The sequence below is a fragment of the Rhinoderma darwinii genome, chromosome 11 (assembly GCF_050947455.1).
Source record: "Rhinoderma darwinii isolate aRhiDar2 chromosome 11, aRhiDar2.hap1, whole genome shotgun sequence".
NCBI classification, from domain to species: Eukaryota; Metazoa; Chordata; class Amphibia; order Anura; family Rhinodermatidae; genus Rhinoderma; species Rhinoderma darwinii.
The window spans coordinates 80,991,902-81,014,628 of NC_134697.1; the positions used below are offsets into that span (position 1 = coordinate 80,991,902).

A 22,727-nucleotide genomic window follows, 5' to 3' on the forward strand; every position below is an offset into this window, starting at 1 on the left:
TTAAGACCAAAACCAGTGATGAACATCAAATGGACTTTAGTGAACGTAGGACTTTACAGGCCCTTGAGGATTTGTCTGATGAAAATGAACATCGTATCAGTTCAGCCACAGGCCCTTTTTCGTCTCTAAGACCTCGATCAAAGATGACCCCTCCCTTTGCACAATATGCACATATCGACGTTTTTGTCAAATTGGTGAGCTCCGAATTGGGGAAACTTAAAGCCAACAAACATGGCACCAATCATAATTTGAATAAAATGGAACAGGCTGCACTAGACACACTGTGCAATAATGATGAAATTATTATAAAATCCTCAGACAAGGGTGGCAACATCGTGGTCATGGATCGTGTTTATTACACATCCATGGTCCACAAACTACTTGATGACAGATCCACATATGTCATCCTGGAGAGGAACCCTACTAATCTCTTTACATCAGAGCTTTGCTCTCTATTGGATGATGCTAAATCTAGACAACTTATTACTCCAGATGAATTTAAATTCCTGTACAATTCCACTCCGACTATTTCAACTTTCTATGCACTTCCAAAGATTCACAAGGACACAAGACCTGTTCCTGGGAGACCCATTGTCTCTGGAAACGACAATCTGACACAGGGCATCAGTACATATGTCGATGAAATGTTGGCGCCCTTTGTTAAAGCCCTACCTTCTTTTCTGAGGGACACCAAGGACACCCTCACCAGAATCCAGGGGATCAATGTCACTGACACTACTTTAATCGCCACTGTTGACGTAGAATCACTTTACACGAATATTGAACATGATTTGGGTTTAAAGGCGGTACAGTACTTTCTGAACACTAAGGGAACACAATTTCAGGCACACAACACTTTGATACTTTCACTTCTCAAATTTCTATTAACTCACAATTATTTTTTATTTGATGGTAAATTTTACCACCAGGTAAAAGGCACAGCAATGGGCACAGTTTGTGCACCCACTTATGCAAATTTATTTCTAGGGTGGTGGGAGGACACTTTAATTTTTAATGAAGACCTACTTTTTTTCACGTGTCATATACTATTCTGGGGGAGGTATATTGATGATATACTGATCTTCTGGGATGGTGACACTACACTTTTTCATGATTTCATAGATATACTTAATCACAATGACATTGGCATGAAATTCACTCACCACATACATAAAGACACTATTGATTTTCTTGATCTTCAGATTTCTCTGGATTCTGGTGGCGGTGTCCACACTAATGTCTTCAGAAAAAAGACTGCTACCAATAGTTTCTTACAATATGGTAGCTTTCATCCACCAGCACTCAAGAGGGGGATACCTATCGGTCAGTACCTTAGGGCCAGAAGGAACTGCTCCGATGAACACACTTTCAAATTAGAATGTGATGCCCTCTTCCATAAATTCTCGGCAAGAGGCTACCCCAAAAAAATACTACACCGAGCTTATGCCAGAGCTAGGGCCACTCCCAGAGAGGAACTGCTCTTTGGCAGAAATACTAATGTTGAGGAAAGATCTGGAGGTTCCAATATTAGGTGTATTGGCAATTTTGACACTTGTTCCACTCAGATCTCTAGGATTCTAAAGAAGCATTGGGCTATTTTGCGGTCTGACCCTGATTTAGTGGACGCCATTTCGGACATTCCTAGTGTGACCTTTCGACGCGGTAAGAACCTCCGTGAATTTCTTACGCGGAGTCATTATTCTAGACCACTCATCCCTCGCGATACATGGCTCTCAGCTCCTGCGGTGGGCTCCTTTCCTTGTGGAAGGTGCTCCTTCTGCACATATATGCCCAAGACCAAATGTTTTACCAACCCCCTAAATGGTTGTCAATTTACCATCAGACACTTTATTAACTGTCAAACTACTGGTGTTGTATATGTTGCCAGATGCCCCTGCCCCAAACTGTATGTTGGCAAGACCACTCAGCAACTCAGGAGACGAATCTCCAGACATGTCAGTAGTATCAATATGAAAGAGGATACTTCCATTTCTAGACATGTGAGATCTTTTCATGGGAGCGACTCCAAGGTCCTTCAATTTTGGGGCATTACGCAATTAAAACTCGGACCTAGGGCCGGAAACTTGGACAGAAGATTACTGCAGGAGGAGGCACGATGGATACATAGGCTCAGTTCTCTGAGTCCTAATGGCCTAAATGAGGGGTTCACCTTCATGGCTTTTTTGTAGTTGGCACTGTACCCTCTTTTCTTATTATCATTAACCTTTATTGCTGAATTAATTTTCTCTGCTGAATATACTTTCCCTTATTATACCTCTGTCGTTCTGACAGTTATGTGACACACTGATCATCATTGCTGTCTTGATGTGTACTTAGCTAACCTTATTTATGCTTGGTGAGCATGTATATTATTATTGATGTTGTTATCGATCCAACAGACGACTCGCTCTGATCCCTGCTCTCTCCTACTATTCGTTTTTGTCCATTAGATTTGACTAGAATGGATGTATTGTGTTAAATCAATATATTGTTATGCACTCGCGTATGCCGACTCTGCGTGTTGTGCTGTGTGGCTGCAATTTGTTCTCCCTGCGGCTAGCATGACACGTATATTGTGCTGTATGCATTTGCTGTCATCCTGTATTGAGGCTTTTTACGGTATCCACTTGTTTGGATTTTGTTATCCCAATTGGGTGCCGTTTTGCACTCCTTATTGGCTGCCCATGCTGTCAATCTCCCCGCATACAGAATTCTCTGAATGACTATCACCCACTGTGACTGATGTGCGCTTGCGCTCAGCCTCCGTGGTGACTGGATGCCTGATTCCGGTGTTCTATTGGCTTGTTGTCATGCCATTCTTTTTGGCGTGGGGGCTTGTCTTTTGTGGCCACCTGATTGGCTTTGAGGAGAATCATTGCCGTCACACGTCATGCAGACGTAGGCATACGAGTCTATATAGGGAGCAGTTTTCAAAACGCGCGCTCATTAGCCCCGTGTTATCCCCTGAGGACGCTGCTTCTGCAGCGAAACATGTCGGGGGGGCTATCGCCATTTTAATATATCACTGACGGTCCAGTTATTGCCTTTACCCGGGGGAACTGTTTCTATGCACGGCAGTCTGCAGCTGCCGAATAAGTTTCTCTCACTGCGTCCAGTGTTGTACTGGATGCATGCACATTGACCCTTTGCTACACACTGGCCGTCTTCTGATACAATTTTAACCCTTCAGTGTCGTTTGTCTGTTTGATACATTAATAAAAGTTATGTTTTAACTGCCTTTACTGACATTTCGACTAATTGACTGGTGGCTGGGAAATTGGGACTTTGTGCCTAGGCACATTTCTCTTCATTGTTTAATTATCCCTGCCAGCCACTTGGGGGTCTCCTTTCTGCTTTTTCAAAAAGTCACACAGTGACACAAAAAGCTGCGGATCGGTAAGTCATAAAAAATTATTATTACAAAATTGTATGTATGTGTATCTGTTTCTAGCAACATATATTGTGTAATGGTATTCTTTGACAATGTATATTGTAGTTTAGACAAATGAACTGCGTGTAATCAGATGATCAAATAATATATAGTAGGACTGTATTTACACTTCAAATTTTGATGTTTTGGTGTAATCAAAATGCCGAATCTATTCTCTTTAATCCAAGAGATAAAAAGTTAGGGGGTATACTTATAATTAAAACAGTGTTTATGAAAATTAAAAGCTTTTGTAATACAACCAAATGAAGTAGATCACTGGTGTGCAAATAAATGGATAAAACATGTATAGATACACAGTACATAAATCCAATGATGATTCTGAAATATAATTTAAGCCCCCTGGATTGAAAATCCAGTAATTCTCCCTTTGTTTTAGTTTGCAAAATCTGTTGGGAACATCAGGCTGAATATGTTCGATGGGAGTGATGGTAATTGTTTCAAATTGTCGGTTATGTACAGAAGCACAATGCCGAGAGAGACTATGTTTGAGGAAGCCCGAATTAACGTTAAACCTGTGTTTGTTAATTCTAGTGCGTAAACATTGTGTCGTCCTGCCTATATACTGTAAATGGCAGGAGCATTCTAATTGATATATCACATAGGAGCTACCACAATTGAGAAATGATTTGATAGGAAAAGATTCGCTAGTGACTGTAGATATATATGTATCTTTTCTATGAGTAATATTGTTGCAACACAGGCAGCGTGAATGGCCACATTTAAATGAACCAAGAAAGTTAGGAAACATTTTCGGACTGGGTGGTTTAGACTTTTGTACTCTACTCGGAGCAAGAATATTCTTCGGTGTTTGAGAACAGCTGAACGTAATATTTGGTTTGTCTGGTAATTCATTTTTTTTAGGTAAGGGTCATTTCTTAGAATGTGCCAATGCTTGGATAAAATAGCTCTAACTGATTTGTTCCCACTATTGTATGCGGTGATAAAGTTAGTACTGCAACTTGTTGGTTCAGATTTTTTGTGTATTTGATTGATACAGAAGTCTTGGGATAACTTGGCAGCTTTGGAGCGTGCACCTTTTATGAGATCAGTAGGAAAGTTTTTTTTCTCTGAATCTCTTCTCTAGGATATTGCATTCTTTATCAAAATTGCTGTCTGTAGTACAATTTTTTTCTCACCCTTCTAAATTGCCCGAAGGGTAAATTTTTTTTATCCAAAGGGGGTGATGGGCATGCTTAAAATCAATGTAGCTGTTGACATCCACTGACTTAAAATGTGTTTTTGTAGTAAAATTATTGCTGCTTTTATCAAAATGAATAGTCAAGTCTAAAAAATCTATAGATGTTACAGAGAAAATGTGTGTAAAAGATAAATCAAAATCGTTTGAGTTTAAAATTTCAATAAATCGGGAGGCTTCTTCCTCTTCACCTTTCCATACAAAGAAGAGGTCATCGATATAGCGTCTGTATAGTAAAATGTTATCTTTGAAGGGATGTTCCCCATAAATATATTGTTCCTCAAAAGCTCCAATGTAGAGATTAGCATATGCTGGTGCAAAGCGGGTGACCATTGCACAACCCTTAACCTGATTTAAAAAATGATTACCAAAACTAAAGACATTGTGTAGGAGAATGAATTTGATGCAGTTAATTAGGAACAGAACCTGCGCAGTTGGAATGGAGGTGCTAGTCGATAAATAGGAATTGGTTACTTTCAGACCTTTGTCGTGTGGTATATTTATATAAAGCGCAGTTACATCAGCTGTTAAAAAAATGTATTGGGGATGTAGATGAGTCTATTTTTAGACTAAGTAGATCTTTGATATATTGAGTGGAATCTTTTAGATATGATGGTAAATTAAGCACAAAAGGTTGAAGGTGCAGATCCACAAAATGGGAAAGGTTACTTGTGAGTGAGCCGATTTCCGAAATAATGGGACGTCCAGGGGGATTAGTAGGTGACTTGTGAATTTTCGGGAGGTGGTAAATGAAAGGCATATTGGGAAAGGGGACAAGTAGTCCATCTTTGAAGGCTGCATCTATTAGGATTTTATATTCGCATATATAAGATGGGAGTGGATTAGCAGGCAATTTGCAATAAAACTTACTATCAGTTAAAATTAGCGATGTTTCTCCTAAATATTTATTTTTATCTTGGATGACAATGCCGCCCCCTTTGTCTGCGGGGCAGATTACAATATCTTCATTGCTACGTAGTGTTTTAATTGCCCTTCTCTCATGTAGTGTGAGGTTGTCTGGATAGGTACAGGGATTGTCAAGTGTTCTAAGTTCATTGCCTACCAAGGTTGAAAAGGTGTCCAAAAGAGAGCCTTGATGATGTAATGGATAGAATTCTGATTTTGAATGGACATCTACTGAAACGACAGTGGGAGTTGAATTAGTCACATGGGAATCAGATGTGAGAGAGGGCACCAAGTTGGATTTTGAAATGGCAAAGTGCCTAACTAATGTCAATTTCCTAAGGAACCTATTAAGGTCCATAAACAGTTCGAAAGTATCTGATGGAGCTGTAGGACAAAATGAAAGACCTTTGTTTAATAAGCTTATTTCATGTATGTTTAGGGTATAAGATGACAAATTAAACAGTTTTATGATTTGATCAAATTTCTCTTTGTGTTGAGTGGCACAGATTGGTTTATTGCGTTTCCTTCCTCCTCTCCGTCCTCTATATCTTTGTCTAGTTTTCTTTTGGTGGAAATTTTCAGAATTTTCGGAAAAAAATGAGTAATGGTTTGTGCTTTTGGGCTCATAATGTAAGGAATCAGTAAATCTTTGCTTGTCACTATGGGGGTTAGTGGGGACATGGTTAGCTGAGGGGGGAGCCCTAAAAAAGAAACGGCAGAGTAAGTAATATCTAAGGAAGATGTAGGGTAATCAGATTTGGAATAAACAGTAGTACACCTCTGTTCATTATGTTCGGATATGACATGACTAGTGTATGAACTATTGGGAGAACCATCATTGGGTAGGATGTGATTAGAAATAGACACTTCTGAAAAAAGAGAAGTATTATGTGTAGATAGAGACTACAGGACTGTCCCGTACTGTAATCATGTTTTCAGTACGGGACAGTAGTTCCACGGAGAAGCAGGGACTCCTAGCATCGTACATAACTATGATGATAGGAGCCCGGCTCCCTGCACTGTGTTCGGTCCGGGACTTGCGGCCGAAATATGTTCCGTCCTTTACGGACGTAACATGGTCGTGTGAACCCAGCCTTAGTGTAAACGAAGAAGGTGGGCCTCTAGATCTGATGATTTGAAAACATTCATAGGTATATTATTGTCTGGGTAAACTGCTGTTGAAGGGTCGGTTTGTTCGGCAACTGATCCTAAAAGGGAAGTGTAATCAAGTGTTATTGCAAATTGGTTTTGACGATGATACATTTGTGGAGGTATCGTTCATATTGGTATTGGTATTAATCGAAGCAGTCTCTGCTACTTCCTGATTTGTCATCTTGTAATTAGATCTAAGTTTAGAACTGTTCTTAAAGGATCTACTATAAGTGGGTAATTTATTGAAAGGAATCGTAGAACCAGATTGACCTGATTTTTTTAGTGCTTTGGTGAATATTGTAGTCATGTGGAGTATTATCTTTTTTCGGAATGTGACGTGTATCAAACCTCCAGTCACCTGATGCATTGAGGGCATAGTCTGCTCGATCTCTCTTCAATTATTGGCCTTTTTTAAAATAAAGTCTTTTTCATAAAGGGTCAATCTATTATTAGTAGAGGTGTCTAATTTATGGAAATCATGATGGTCTCGGCATCCTCTGAGTAACCTAGCAACCAGCGGCACCCACCTTTCCCTCTGATATATCCATTCTTATGTTTCCATTTTAAAGTAAGTTATTTATTATTATTTACCAAACATGTTTTATAGATATTCATATAATGTATGCTTTTATCGATCTGTTGGCCGGTCATTCCTCCAACTGTTCCACAATTAATGTACAGGGTGGGCCATTTATATGGATACGCTTAAATAAAATGGGAATGGTTGGTGATATTAACTTCCTGTTTGTGGCACATTAGTATAGTTTTCAAGCTGGGTGTTGACCATGGCGGCCATTTTGAAGTCGGCCATTTTGTATCCAACTTTAGTTTTTTCAATGGGAAGAGGGTCATGTGACACATCAAACTTATCGATAATTTCACAAGAAAAACAATGGTGTGCTTGGTTTTAACGTTACTTTATTCTTTCATGAGTTATTTACAAGTTTCTGACCACTTATAAAATGTGTTCAAAGTGCTGCCCATTGTGTTGGATTGTCAATGCAACCCTCTTCTCCCACTCTTCACACACTGATAGCAACACCGCAGAAGGCATGGAGTTTGGCTCAACACAATTACAGGTCACAGCTTTTTCAGACGACCTTTTATTCTTGGTCACTAACCCTCAGCTTGGTCTACCTGCGCTCACAAATATACTGACTCAATATGGAAACATTTCAGGGATTAATGTTGACGTTAACAAGTCTGAGGTGTTAAATATAACTCTTTCGCGGACTGATATGCTGAAGGAGCAATCAACGTCCCCTTTTCTCTGGTCCAAGAGCAACATTAAATATTTAGGAATTCGCCTGTCCAATAAATGTTCCGATTTATGCCACTTAAACTCCTCCCCCCTTCTTTCAGAGGTGACTAAGTTAACTACGGAGTATAATATTCCTCCTCTCTCATGGTTAGGCAGAAAGAATCTGTTGAAGACTTATATTGTGCCCAAGATTCTCTATGAACTACAAATGGTCCCTGTGGGCCTTCCACAGGTTTTTTTTCAAATCTCTGAGAGGGATTTTCTCTAAGTTTCTTTGGAATCATAAGAAGCCAAGACTTTCTTACTCACTCTTAATAACGAAAAAAATATCTGGAGGTGTTGGTATGCCTGACATGCAGTTATACTATAAAGCTATCCAGCTTAATAGATGGATGGACGTGATTAAGTCTTCCAAATACCAAACCATTACCCTTGCTCTGAAGTCTCTGTGGGAGGCCTCGTATTATAAGAATTTGTGGAGACCTGGTCCAAGGGTATTTAGAAAACCCTCTTTTGACCCCCTGACTAAGGGAATGTGTGAGGTTTGCCACTCTCTATACCCCTCCCTCATGCCATCACCTTCCCCTTGTTTACCGATGGGGCTTATACCTGACCTACTGAACATAGACATTATAGCATATCCAGACATGTGGGAGGCACTTAATACATATTCTTTTAGGGATATCCTGGGGACTCATATAGTACCGGATGAACCTTATTTCCGAGAACTCGCAATTTTGAAACCTTCATTACCCACTTCGAGATGTAAATGATATGGAAAAGATATTGTTAGCTCAGACTCCCAATACTAGGAACATTTCTAATTTGTATAACACCTTGGTGAGTAGGTCCTCGTCTGTTAAGACTGCCATTATTTCATCATGGGAAGAGGAGACAGGTACTACCTTCTCTAACACTGAAACTACTTTTATTCTTAGACATTCACATGGTTTCTCGAATTGTCTGCGCCTTCCGGAAAACCATTATAAGCTTTTGTCCAGATGGTATAGAACACCGGAGTTCTTGCATAGACATAACATGGCTGATTCGGCAGAATGTTGGAGATGTAAAGCCGACATTGGATGACATGATTGCTTTCTCTAAGCCTTCTGATAAGTATAAGCCATCAAAGCGTAACTTAACCACACACCTAATTGCTGCGGCGAAAACTCTGATCCCGCTTTATTGGTTACAAACTCAACCACCCCCTTTACAAATCTGGTTGACTAAGGTAGCCCAAATCTGTAGATTTGAAGAATTGTCCAGCTGGGCGGATAGAAGACATGATACATTTACTGCCTGGATAGAACGATTTAAAATGAATTTTAATAAAGAATTGTTACAATGGGCTCACATAGCCAAATTACAACAGGCTCAGCAGGGTGGTCAGCAGCAGAGATAGGTCTATTGCAGTGATAGGTAAAGTTCACCCCTAGACCAGCCTCTCCTATTATTTTATAATTGCTGAACCCAGCCTGCTGAATGATTCGCGCTACTCAGCGCTAATCCGCGCTAATACAACGCGTTACTGCACCCACTGGTATTTGTGGGGCATCATCAGGGATTAATTATGTTGTTTCTGCCGGCTCGCACAGTTCTGTGCTTAGTACACCTCCCGGCCCGTGCACGATTAAGATAGTAACATCGCACACGGGCCGGAGAGGTGCCGGTCTTTTAACATGTCTGGAATCAATAGTCTATCGCAGAATGCGAGTTTGTACATAGACAAGATTCTTAGACCATTTGTAGTATCTCTTCCGTCCTATATTAGGGATACGATGGACGCTCTTAGAAGGTTGGATGGCATAAGATGTGATCATGATGTACTATTGGCGTCCTTGGACGTTGAGGCACTCTATAGCTCGATCCCTCACGATCAGGGATGCATGGCGATTGAACACTTCCTAAAAGGGAAAGGAACACAATTTAAAGCCCATAATGAGTTTGTTGTCTCCTTGTTAAAATTCATTCTTGAGCATAACTTCTTTTTGTTCGACCAGAAATACTACCACCAACTCAGAGGAGTGGCGATGGGGAGCCCATGTGCACCCACCTATGCCAATCTGTATCTGGGTTGGTGGGAAGAGGAATGTGTCTTTAGTGAGATGATGGAGCACTGGACATCTCACGTTATTTTGTGGATTAGATTCATTGACGACATTTTGATATTGTGGAAAGGGACCAAAAGTGAATTTGAGGAATTTGTGGGAATACTAAATGTGAATGATAAGGGTCTATTTTTTACGTCAGAGATAAATGTTAACCAAATTACATTTCTGGACATATCAATATCTAAAACTGCTACGGGTAATATTCAAACTAGTATGCACCGTAAAAAAACGGCTACTAATAGTCTACTGAGATGGGAGAGTTGCCATCCGATGAACTTGAAACGGGGGATCCCAAAGGGTCAGTATTTGAGGGCAAGACGGAATTTCTCAACTCTATCTGACTTCCAAACGTCAGCACGTGAATTAGAGAATAGATTCATGAATAGAGGATACCCTAGACACATCCTAAGACAGGCTTACCAGCATGCCTTGGGGTGCAATCGGGATGACTTATTGAACCCCAGACCAAAGCAAAAAGATGATGATCTCATTAGGGTCATTGGGACGTTTGACTCTGCTAGTACAGAGGTGAGATCAATTTTACAACGGTACTGGGGGATCCTAAAAGCTGACCCTGACATAGGGAACCTGGTAGGAGTTTCCCCCCTGATAACATTCAGACGGGGGCGAAATGTCAAGGATCATATTGTACACAGCCACATGAGTGGGCAGGATTCACCCACCACTTGGCTAAGTAGCAACCTCAAGGGGAGCTATAGATGTGGTTCATGTAAGGCATGTGTGTCCATTGCATGTAGCAGCAGTTTTAAAAGTGCGACCACAGGAAGGATATTTGATAATAGAACCTACATTAATTGTAGAACCAAGGGAATCGTATATCTGATCACATGTGACTGTAAAAAACAATATATTGGTAAAACCATTAGAGAATTCAGAAGGAGAATCCGGGATCATATTGGGGACTGTAGGAGGAAAGAGGATACTCCGGTATCACGCCACGTCCGGGAATGTCACAGTGGGGATAGTTTGTGTCTCAAATTTCAAGGTATTGAACATATCAGATCCACACCTAGAGGTGGTGATATTAACAAAATAATCCTACAAAAAGAGGCACAATGGATTTTCCGGATGCGAACTATGAGCCCACTTGGTTTGAATGAACAAATCTCCTATGCATGTTTTCTATGACTTCATTAGGATTCACCTGAAGTGTGGCCTCACTTTTACATCATGAATGCCCCCCAGATAAATTCCTCAAAGTTGGTGTGTCTGCTGTGATTCAAATCCTTTATTCTATGATGTCATTAGGGCCACTTGAAGGGTGACCCTACTCTTCACATTAGAAATGCCTGTCAGATTAATTTATCAACTGCAGTCTGTCTGGTATAAATAATAATAAAGGACCCCCTAGCGATATAGACTGCTCTTTGGCAGCCATACATTGGGTTAATGTATGTTGAAGGAAGTTTACAATGTTTCCATGACGACCGGACGTATGCGCGTCCTTACTATTTGAGATGCGAATACTTGATAACTCCGGTTATAACTGATTGATCGACTCTTGCTCAGTAACAGTGATGCTTTTACTTTGATCTGTGTCCAATACATAATATTATATCCCTAAGTTGTTGATATATCCGCTTTTCGGATCTCTAAGGTTACCAGGGACGCAGTGCGTCCTAACCTCTTCTGATTGGCGGCCGAAGGAGGGGGGCGTGCCGCAGTCCTGACACGTCATGAGTGACGTGTTGTATCGGGATTGGCGGTGAGCTGCGGGCACGTCAGCAGAGGGGGAGGGCTGGAGCATGTTAAAAGACCGGCACCTCTCCGGCTCGTGTGCGATGTTACTATCTTAATCGTGCACGGGCCGGGAGGTGTACTAAGCACAGAACTGTGCGAGCCGGCAGAAACAACATAATTAATCCCTGATGATGCCCCACAAATACCAGTGGGTGCAGAAACGCGTTGGATTAGTGCGGATTAGCGCTGAGTAGCGTGAATCATTGAGCAGGCTGGGTTCAGCAGTTATAAAATAATAGGAGAGGCTGGTCTAGGGGTGAACTTTACCTATCACTGCAATAGACCTGTCTCTGCTGCTGACCACCCTGCTGAGCCTGTTGTAATTTGGCTATGTGAGCCCATTTTAACAATTCTTTATTAAAATTCATTTTAAATCGTTCTATCCAGGCAGTAAATTTACAATTTAACGGAACGGAAACAATTATATCTAGTCACAGTATTATATTATATTAATAGAAGACATGATACTTTCATTAAAATTTGGCAACCTTGGATTGATTTTCAGACTCTGGCACAACACACGTCTACCACACAGTGATTGACTCTTATCCTTTACGCTGCTTTCTCTCATGAGACAGTGTGCTTTCTTTTATGTTTGTATATGTTCTCTAACCCATTGAGTTGGATCATCTCATGCCCCCCCCCCCCCTCCCCTCCCCGCTTCCTTTATGAATCCATACCCTTTATGATAATACTGCTGGGTGGATAGCTTTTGTGTATGTGATTTATATGCGACTGTTGTATATAGAAGTCTTATGTGTATCATCTTGCATTGAGGCTCTTCACCTACAATTATGTTTATTTCCATGAAGGATTTGTCTTTTCATAGATTTCTTATCAAAAATGTTTTGTATGTTATAAAAACAAAAGAAAAATAAATAAAGAATGATAAAAAAAAAGGCTTAGATAATTTCCTAGAACAAAAAAATATCAGCTCAACTGTGTATGGGAGGGAGGGGGGCTTTATACTGTGGGGGCAGCTATGGGGAGCATTATGCTGTGTGGGGGCAGCTATGGGGGCATTATACTGTGGGGGCAGCTATGGGGAGCATTATGCTGTGTGGGGGCAGCTATGGGGGGCATTATACTGTGGGGGCAGCTACGGGGAGCATTATGCTGTGTGGGGGCAGCTATGGGGGCATTATACTGTGTGGGGGCAGCTATGGGGGGCATTATACTGTGTGGGGGCAGCTATGGGGAGCATTATGCTGTGTGGGGGCAGCTATGGGGAGCATTATGCTGTGTGGGGGCAGCTATGGGGGCATTATACTGTGTGGGGGCAGCTATGGGGGGCATTATACTGTGTGGGGACAGCTATGGGGGGCATTATACTGTGTGGGGGCAGCTATGGGGGGCATTATACTGTGTGGGGGCAGCTATAGGGGCCATTATACTGTGGGGGCAGCTATGGGGGGGGCATTATACTGTGTGGGAGAAGCTGTGGGGGCATTATACTGTGTGGGAGCAGCTATGGGGGGCATTATACTGTGTGGGGGCAGCTATGGGGGCATTATACTGTGTGGGGGTTTTCTATACTAGTACAGTTATAATGAAGGAGGTCGCAGCTCAGCCTCCTGATTTATAACTGTAACAGTTACAATATATGTAACCACTAGCTCAGATAAAACTGTGAATTAGAGATAGAACCTGCAGGGTGAAAACTGCTAAAAAACGCCACATACAAGTCATATAATGGCCAGAAATTCCTCATGTACACACATGAAATGTCACCTGATAGGTTTGATATGTTTTAAATATAGATAGAAATCATGTGTTGTCACCTCATTATGTCGCAGTTGGAAGCTCTTCCCTTGATGATAGCAGTTGTAGGTTCTCAGAAGAGACAAGAGCTCAGACCTATCAAACAAATAAGAAATTAAGACTCATACAAAATGCAAATTGTGAAAAATTATTAACCCCTTATCCTTATTTTTTCTATTTTTAATATTTTTCACACCACTAGATTCAGCCTTAGGCCACATGCACACAAACGTGCTTTTGCGGCCGCAATTCCCCTCAAAATCCATGGAAGAATTGCGGCCCTATTCATTCCTATGGGGCCATGCACACGATCGTGGTTTCCACGGTCCATGCATGGCCCAGGATCCTGGACCGCAGAAAGAACGGACATGTCTTATTACGGCCGTGTTCTGCGGTCCTGGCTCATAGCAAATAATGGCCGCGGCCATGTGCACGGCCCGCGATTTGCGGGAGGCTTGCTGGTGACACTTCGCTCCCGGCTGACCCGAAAATCATGGCCGTGCACATGGCTACGGTCGTGTGCATGAGGCCTAACTAAATTTAATATAAGACATAGACAACCTGAGTAAACACAACCTAACATTTTTAACACTTTGCGGGCGCAGAAAGTTTTGACCTTCCTAACAGGGCCACATTTATGAAATCTGACTACATGGTAATAACTTTGGGATGCTTTCACTTATCCAAGCGATTCGGAGGTTTCTCATGACACTATGTACTTTTTGTTAGTGATACATTTTGGTGGGTAAATTTATTGTTTATTTGTGAAGCACCAAACTATAGAAAATTGAAAAAAATATCACATTTTCTCTGCTTGTAAGGGCTCATTCACAGGAGCGTAAATCTCGTCCGTGTTGCTGTGCGTTGAAACCATGCCGGATTTCAATGGGGCTATTCACACATGCAGGAGTTTTCACGCTGTGAGTGTCCGTTGCGTGAAACTCACTGCATGTCCTATATTGGGGGCGTGAAAGCCATGGACATCTGTGTGCCGTCCTTGTTTTACGCATCAGCAATTTTTTTTTTTTTTAAAGTGCTTGCGAGTGCGTGAAAAAACGCATGCCAGTCACAAAGCACACTGATGCATAACGCAACGCACACGGACAGAAGGTAAAGTCTGTCACACTCGTGTGAATGTAGCCTTAGGCCACACAAAACGTTATGGACAAAAGTATTGGGACACCTACACATTACACCGAGAGGAACTTTTATAACATCCCATTCTAAATACATAGGCATTAATATGGAGTTGGTTCCCCCTGTGCAACTAAAACAGCTCCCACTCTTCTGGGAAGGCTTTCTATAAGATTTTGGAGTGTGTCTTTTGGAATTTTTGCCTATTCATCGAGAAGAGTATTTGTGAGGTCAGGAGGAGAGGCTTGACTCGCAGTCTCCGTTCTAGTTCATCCCAAAGGTGTTGGATGGGGTTAAGGTCAGGGCTCCGTGCAGGTTAGTCAAGTTCTTACACACCAAACTCCCCCAACCATGCCTTTAAGAAACCTTGTTTTATGCACTGGGGCACAGACTGAAACAGAAAAAGGCCTTTGCCTTTGAAAGCTTTGGTGATGTACGGCTCGCATGCAGTTGCTCATCCATGGATACCCATGCCATGTAGCTCCTGGGGGACAGTTTTTGTGCGGATGTTAATGCCAGAGGAGATTTGGAACTCTGCAATTATTGAGTCAGCAGAGCATTGGCGACTTTTATGTACTATGCCCGTGGCTGTGGTTCCTAAACACTTCCACTTTACAATAATACGAAGATACCTAATTTAGTTTTTATTGGTATTATTTTAGGGGACAAGCAACCTTTTGATCCCTTTTTATTCCATTTTGTGGAACGCAAAGTGACAAAAAAAAAAACAGCAATTCTGGCATTAGTTTTTAGTTTTTTTTTACGGTGTTCTCGGTGCAGAAAAAATAACATAATATTTTTATAGTTCAGGCCATTAACACCTTCCCGACATTTGTCGTATGGATACGTCATGGAAAGCCAGTGCTTCCTGCAGTTTGCCGTATGCATACGACAAACAAATGGCACCAGCTCAGAAGCTGATTCGTGCCATCATCGCCGGATGTCAGCGGTGTATTATAGCTAACATCCGGCTGTAATGGCGGGGACCGAAATTAGCTTATTTCCTCAACATTAACCCCTTAAATATTATTCAGCATTTGCTATATTGACCTTCTTCCAGTCGTTTGATTGACACTCATTCCACCCAATCCCGGTGGCTTTTACATTGATTTCTGCTCTCACTGAGTCTGTTATGAAGTTTCTGATTGGATATGGGGAGTTACCGCCCCAAATTAGCTCACTTCCAGTTTCGTGTTGACCTACTTCCGGTCACTAGATGTGATTGACACTTACCTCATCCAATCCCTGTGGTTTTTACACCTACCTCCGTTCTCACTGAGTCATTTACAAAATTTCTTATTGGATATGCGGAGTGTCTGCCCCTAACTACTACACTTTCGGTTTTCGTGATCATACCAACCATGCCTCAGGTAAATCCAATTAAACTAAGATTTGTAGACATATATATATACCTTAACCTGTCAAAGAGCCTCCATTTTTTTCCCCCTGACGAAGCCTGGTGGCGAAACGCGTTGGGTGTAAGTGGGCTCCCGGCACATCGCTACTCTTTACCCCATTGTATATCTGCATGGTCTGTCAACTTCTATTCTATTATTTTTTGGCTACCTTGCCAGTTCTGTCTATCGATTCTGATGGTCTATTTCACAGTTGTTTATTTTTCTTATGTGACTCACCATGGCAGTTTATTTACAATGTACTTGTGTATGGTATAGATGTTATGGCCAGTAGCCCACTCCGTATTTTCTTTACTGTGAGGACTTATATTTTAATCCATTTTTGATGCTATTAACTATATTTTGTATTTTTATCATGTGTCAATAAAAACTATTTTATTTTGAAAATGTTTGGGTTTTTGCATTTAAAACTGATTTTCTGCATATGTGTTTAAACTATGACTTTGGTGTTTGACCAAATTATTCTATTGAGGCACTTTTTTGGTGTTATTATAACCCCTTAAATGCAGCGGTCAAAAGCGATCGCTGCATTTAAGGTGTTTGCAGCTCATCGGTACCCCAGCAATGAAATTGCTGGGGTTCCGGTGGCTGCAATGTCAACCGGAGGCCTAATACTGGTTTCCCGGTCTGCATAGCACGGCAAGATGGCGTCGGCTCAGGAGCAGAGGCGGCGTCATCAGCAGTGGATGTCAGCTATATGTTACAGCTGACATCCACCTGTAACGGCAGGAACCGGAGCTAGCTCCGATCCCTGCCATTAACCCCTTAGATGCAGCAATCGAAAGCAATCACTGCATCTTAGAGGTTGCTAGCAGATCGGCAGCCCTGTCAGGCAATGAGGGCTGCCGACTGCTGCTATGGCAACAGGAGGCCTAACAATGGCCTCCTGCTCTGTCATTACGGAAGGTGATTAGGCCCCACCGGGAGGCGAAGCCTAATCGGCTTGCTGTCAGTGAATGACTGACAGATCTAATACCATGAACTACATAGGTAGTGCAATGTATTAGAAAAAAAAAAATCAGACAGTTGGACCTTCAAGTCCCCTAGTGGGACTTAAAATAAGTGTAAAAAAAAAGTTTTAAAACATATAATATCCATCCACCATTAAAGCTATCCCGGTTGGTCAGTTCCTCAGGATGACGTGGATCTGCTCCTCCGATGCCCTACTCGAACAGCAATCCAAAGATCTCAAGTCTAGGTTTAGGGACAGGGGCTATAGCAATAGAACCATCAAGTCGGGGTATAGGAAAGCGAGAGCAGCCCCCCGTGGTGATCTTTTGAGATCCAAACAACAACGAGTGACCCAGGTGATGATTCATATCCACATATAATGGACAGTGGAACAAGATGAGGACCATCTTGGAAAGACATTGGTACATCTTGAGATCCGAGCCACAACTGGCTCATAATTTATCAGAGAGACCTATGGTAACAGCCAGAAGGGCAAAAAATCGAAAAGATTTTCTCATCAAAAGTCATTACATACTACGTCAGTTATGCCCGTTTGGTTCCCGTGGATCCAGAAAGGGATGTTACCCTTGCGGAGATTGTAGATCTTGTGTTAATATCTGTCGGGCAACTAACTTTTCGTCAGTTGATGGAACGAGGCACTTTGAAATCAGGGAATACATCTCATGCAGTACGACACATGTTGTATATGTGGCTGTCCCAAAATTTATATAGGACTCACTTCCAGAGAGTTGAGAATCCGCACGAGAGAGCACATGCGTGATATTATGGGGGGCCAGTGAAATTGAGGACCTAACACAGCTAAAGACCTTTCCCAGACACTTCAACTTACATCATGGCTGTAATCCCAGGACACTATTTGTGCGAGGGATAGATAGAATACATTGTGGCATAAGGGATGGCAATGTGAAGAGAGTCTTGGCACAAAAAGAGTGCAAATGGATTGTCCTGTTGGGATCAATGAAACCTCATGGACTTAATGAAAAACTTAGTTTTGTTCCTTTTTTATAATCTCTACTATCTATGCTTTTATATTAATTTATTCTGTATTGTATGTCATTATTAGGTATTTTTTATCCTTCCTATGTCCGGCTGCCTGAATAGGAGAGAAAGGATCGAAGTCCTTTGAACATCCTATATAATGATATCGTTTGGAAATGAGGATTCACTGTTCTATTTCTGCAACTCAATGCTATGCGGCCTCCTTTTCCTCAACTCCCTTCTCTGTCCTCTTTTGTTCTCTGTGAAATGTATATATATATATATATATATATATATATATATATATATATATATATATATTTATATTGTTTTGCGTTTATGTATATTATTACATTATTACTTTATTATTCTTTTATCTTTTATTTATTATTTGTCATTACTTTTTGCTCTGTTCATGAAAAATGATAAAATTATCACACATGTAGTATTTATATACTTCACTTTTATTATTTTTAGGACTTATCATTATTTATCTCTATTGTGGGATAATCCACTCTATAATATTGTTTTATTAGGTTTTTTTTTTTAAAATATCTTTTTTATTATCAGTTTTCACATTTTCTTACAAACATTTCACGTAACAGTTACATCATGAGTGCGCAGCACTCTACTGTCATGGAATTAACTTTGAATTAAATTCAACATAACACATATAAACACATGAACATGGCATAATTGTCTATCTTCAGATGGACCGAAAGCATGACTTCCCCCAACCCCGACACGACCTAGGTCATCAATAAGTTTCTACTCATCCTTTTTCCCCCAGCTGATTCAGAGTTGCAACCCCCCTAAAGTGCCTGCCAAGAGCTGTGTACAATACCACTTTGTGTACTGGAAGGGCCTAACAATTTCCGCTATTTCGGCTGCTGTACATTGCGATTCTATGAATGTTTGCCACTTATCAAATAGCTTCTTGGTTCCCGTTTCCTTCCTCCTTTCCACCTCCACCCTCTCAAGAACCAATAACTGTTTCAGCCACGACACAATCATTTCTAAACCCGGCATGTCTGCCTCTAGCCATTTACTCAGGAGGCATCTCAAGGCTACCAGTAGAATCGTGCACCAGCACGGGAGGTGATCTCACTCCTCGAGCACCCTCTTCCTCCGGCGGCCACGCCTGATGGAATAGTAGCGCTTGCGGCGTCATTGGGAAATTCGTTTTCCAATGGTCCTCAATATACTTCTGTACCATCCCCCAAAATCGTTTCGTGTGTACACACCCCCACCACCCCATGCCACAAATTCGTCAGTGGTGTATTGCACTTGGGACAACTTGTAATGCGGTCAGGGAAAGATTGTGAAGGCAGAATATTAAAGCCATATATAGCTGCATGCATCAACTTAAAATAGGTTTCCCTCCAGCTCGCATTTATCACACTCTTCCGTACCGTCTCCCAACCCCCCAGTATGATCTCTCCTATACCTGTATCCTGAGTCCACCGTTCCCAGCTTTTAAAACTAATCCTTGATTGCGGCCGAACAAAACCATCTCTCAATGCTCCATACAGTCCCGAAATGGTCGCCCTCCCAGTTGTTGGACCCATGACCTCATCCAGAGTGTGCGAGGTAGCTTCCTTACTCACATCCCTGAGCCTGGAGGTGCAGAATGCTCGTACCTGAAGTACTTGCAAAAAATTGACCCTCCCTGCTATGTGTCTGAGTTTAGTGGTGATTTCCTCCCCAGTTAACCACCTCTTTTCCTCTGTGTGCATAAGATCCCCTGCATTGCCCATGCCTACCCTCCCCCATGAGGCAATTCCGTCCCCCTTGTCTATTCCCGGTAAGAACTCTGGATGTCCGCTTAACGGCATATATTTCGAGACCAGGTGAGGTAGCCCAAACTGTTTGCGTACCACTTTCCAAGCTAGAACTGTATCTCTCAATACAATGGAGGTTTTGAGACGGCACGGAAGAGAAGCAACTCTACAATGTAACAAAGCTTTTAGGTTCCAGGGTGAGGCATACTCCCCTTCCAGATCTAAGTTGGAATAATTGCTTGTCTCATGAAGCCAATCTACTACATGGCGAAAAAGACAGACCACGTTATAACCCCTGACATTCGGAAAGTTCACACCCCCTTCTTGTTTACCCATCATGAGCTTGGTAAGTGCTATGCGCGGCCTTTTTCCTGCCCATATAAATTTAGTGAATGAAGCCATCAGTTTCGAGACATCCACATGCTTCAATAATAGAGGAAGTGTTTGAAAGGGGTATAGCAATCTGGGGAAACTAACCATCTTAATCAGATGGCATCTTCCCAGGAGGGACAACGGCAATTGGCCCCATCTAGTGAGTTCCGCTTGTATTTTTTTAATTAACGGGGGATAATTTAGGCCATACAGAGTGTCTGGTGCCCTCCCTATTTTGATACCCAGATAAGTAATGCAGTGCTCAACCGGTGATATCCCACAACCCAAAGATTGCCAAAAGGTCTTAGGCAATGGCCTGCCCAACTCCAGCAGTTCGCTCTTAGCTATGTTGACTTTATATCCCGAGCATTGCCCAAATTCCTGTAAAAATTGAAAAACCTTCCCTAAATGCTCTTGAGGATTCGACATAAAAAGTATGACATCATCAGCGAACAGGGCTAATTTCACTGCACAAGACCCTACTTGAATGCCTCTGAACATATCCGATTCCTCCAGGTATCTAGCCATAGGTTCCAATGCCAGATTGAATAACAGGGGTGATAGGAGGCAACCCTGTCGTGTTCCTTTATGTAATTGGAAGGGATCTGATAGGAACCCTGAGGAGTGAACACGTGCTTGCGGGCTATTGTAGACTCCCTTCAGGAAGACCCGGAAGTCTCCCTGAATGTTCATTTTGTCTAGCACCATCCCCAGCCATTCCCATTGTATGTTATCAAAGGCTTTCTCTGCGTCTAGCGCTAAAAGTGCCGGCCTGGTACCTGGCTGGGGATCATGCCTGACTGTTTCTAGCACCGTCAACACCTTGCGTAGATTTGTCACTGCTGCCCTGCCCTTTACAAAGCCTACTTGGGACTTTCCCACCAGTATGGGTAGGTACATAGCCAGCCGATTGGCCAGAATTTTTGTGAGCAATTTCTGATCTTGGTCTATCAGCGAAATGGGACGGTATGCCCCCGGGTCAAGAGGATTCTTCCCCTTCTTGGGTAGCACCTTTATATGCGCTACTTTAGCCTCTGCTGGTAAAGCCCCCGTGCTTAGTAAAATATTATAGTATGCCACCATGGTAGGGCTGATTTCTTCTCTCAGAGATTTAAAAAACTCCCCATGTGAATCCATCCGGACCCGGGGCCTTTCCGTTAGATAAGGTCTTAATGGCGCTCCAGACTTCCTCTAATGTAATCTCTGCGCTCAAGTGACCATTTTGCTCCTGGGTGAGCCCTGGCAACTTCACCTTCTCCAAAAATTCCCTCCCTTTTTGGAGATCTATGGGTGTTTCTGAGTAAAGGGCTTGGTAGTACTTACTTAATATGGTATTGATTTTTTTTGGGTCTGAGGTAGAAGTCCCATTTGACTCGTTAAGTGTTGATATGTGCGATGGTGCATACCTCCCTTTTGCTAATCGCGCTAATAATTTGCCCGCTTTATTGCCGAAACGCATTAAATCGGCATCAAATTGGGACCGGTAAATACTCTCTCTTTTGTCTAACCATTGATCAAACTGTCGCTTGGCTTCCCTCCATTCCTCCACCAATGGCAGTGATGGAGAGTGTAGAAATGCTATGTATGCACACCGTAATCTGTTGCTCGCTGCCTTGTATCCTTCGGTCGTCTTACGTTTAAGATTAGACATATATTGCATGATTTTTCCTCGTATTACCGCTTTAGCTGTACGCCAATACAATGACGGTTCCGAGCGATGTGATACATTATCCCCATCAAATTCCATCCACCACCCCTTAAGCTTCTGTATAAAGCCCTCGTCCTTTGCCAGAAAGGCGGGAAACCTCCAGATAAAATCCGTTCCTCTAGCTACTGTGTCGGCCAAGGTAATGGTAACCGGAGCATGGTCCGAAATGACTAGATCTTCAATTGTCGCTTCACGTAAACGCCGCGATAATGCGTCACTAACTAGCAAGTAATCAATACGCGACCATGACTGATGAACATGGGAGAAATGTGTATATTCCCGCGCATCTGGGTGTAGACTCTTCCACGCATCTATTAGGGCCGTGTGTCTTAAAAAGTCGGGCAAGATCTTATCTCTATTTCTCTGCGAACTAGTCCCTGCGCTCCTATCTTCGTTTGAAGATCTTACAGTGTTAAGGTCTCCCCCTAGAATCAAAAACCTAGTGCGATCCTGCTGGAGTTGGGTTTCCAAATGATCAAAAAACCAGTGTTAACCGTATTTGGGCCATACACATTATGAATACTGATGGTTTCCCCTGCATGCTCCATCACTAGATGGATCCAACGGCCCTCGTCATCCCGCTCCTGAGACACCAGTGTAAACACAAAATTTTTATGTACCAAAATTATAACTCCCGCCTTACCCTCCCTTGCCGACGAGCCAAAAACCTGCCCCACCCAGAATTTTTGCAAATACTTAAACTCCGGCTCGGTAAGGTGAGTTTCCTGCAATAGGGCCACATCTGGGTGCAATCTTTTCATGTGTCGTA

General features: G+C 42.1%; 2 protein-coding genes across 3 annotated transcripts in view; one reads left to right on the top strand and one right to left on the bottom strand.

Moving 5' to 3' along the window:
• RASSF4 (Ras association domain family member 4) overlaps positions 1–22,727 on the bottom strand; it is a 211,266-nt gene that overhangs the window by 84,455 nt on the left and 104,084 nt on the right. For both annotated transcript variants that reach the window (XM_075841830.1, XM_075841831.1), the window contains one exon: positions 13,619–13,694. In XM_075841830.1, the coding sequence (XP_075697945.1) occupies positions 13,619–13,694 (76 nt within the window). The remainder of the gene's footprint in view (positions 1–13,618; positions 13,695–22,727) is intronic.
• Positions 1–22,727, top strand: part of LOC142663280 (growth-regulated alpha protein-like) — a 91,677-nt gene that overhangs the window by 12,809 nt on the left and 56,141 nt on the right. The window lies entirely within an intron of this gene.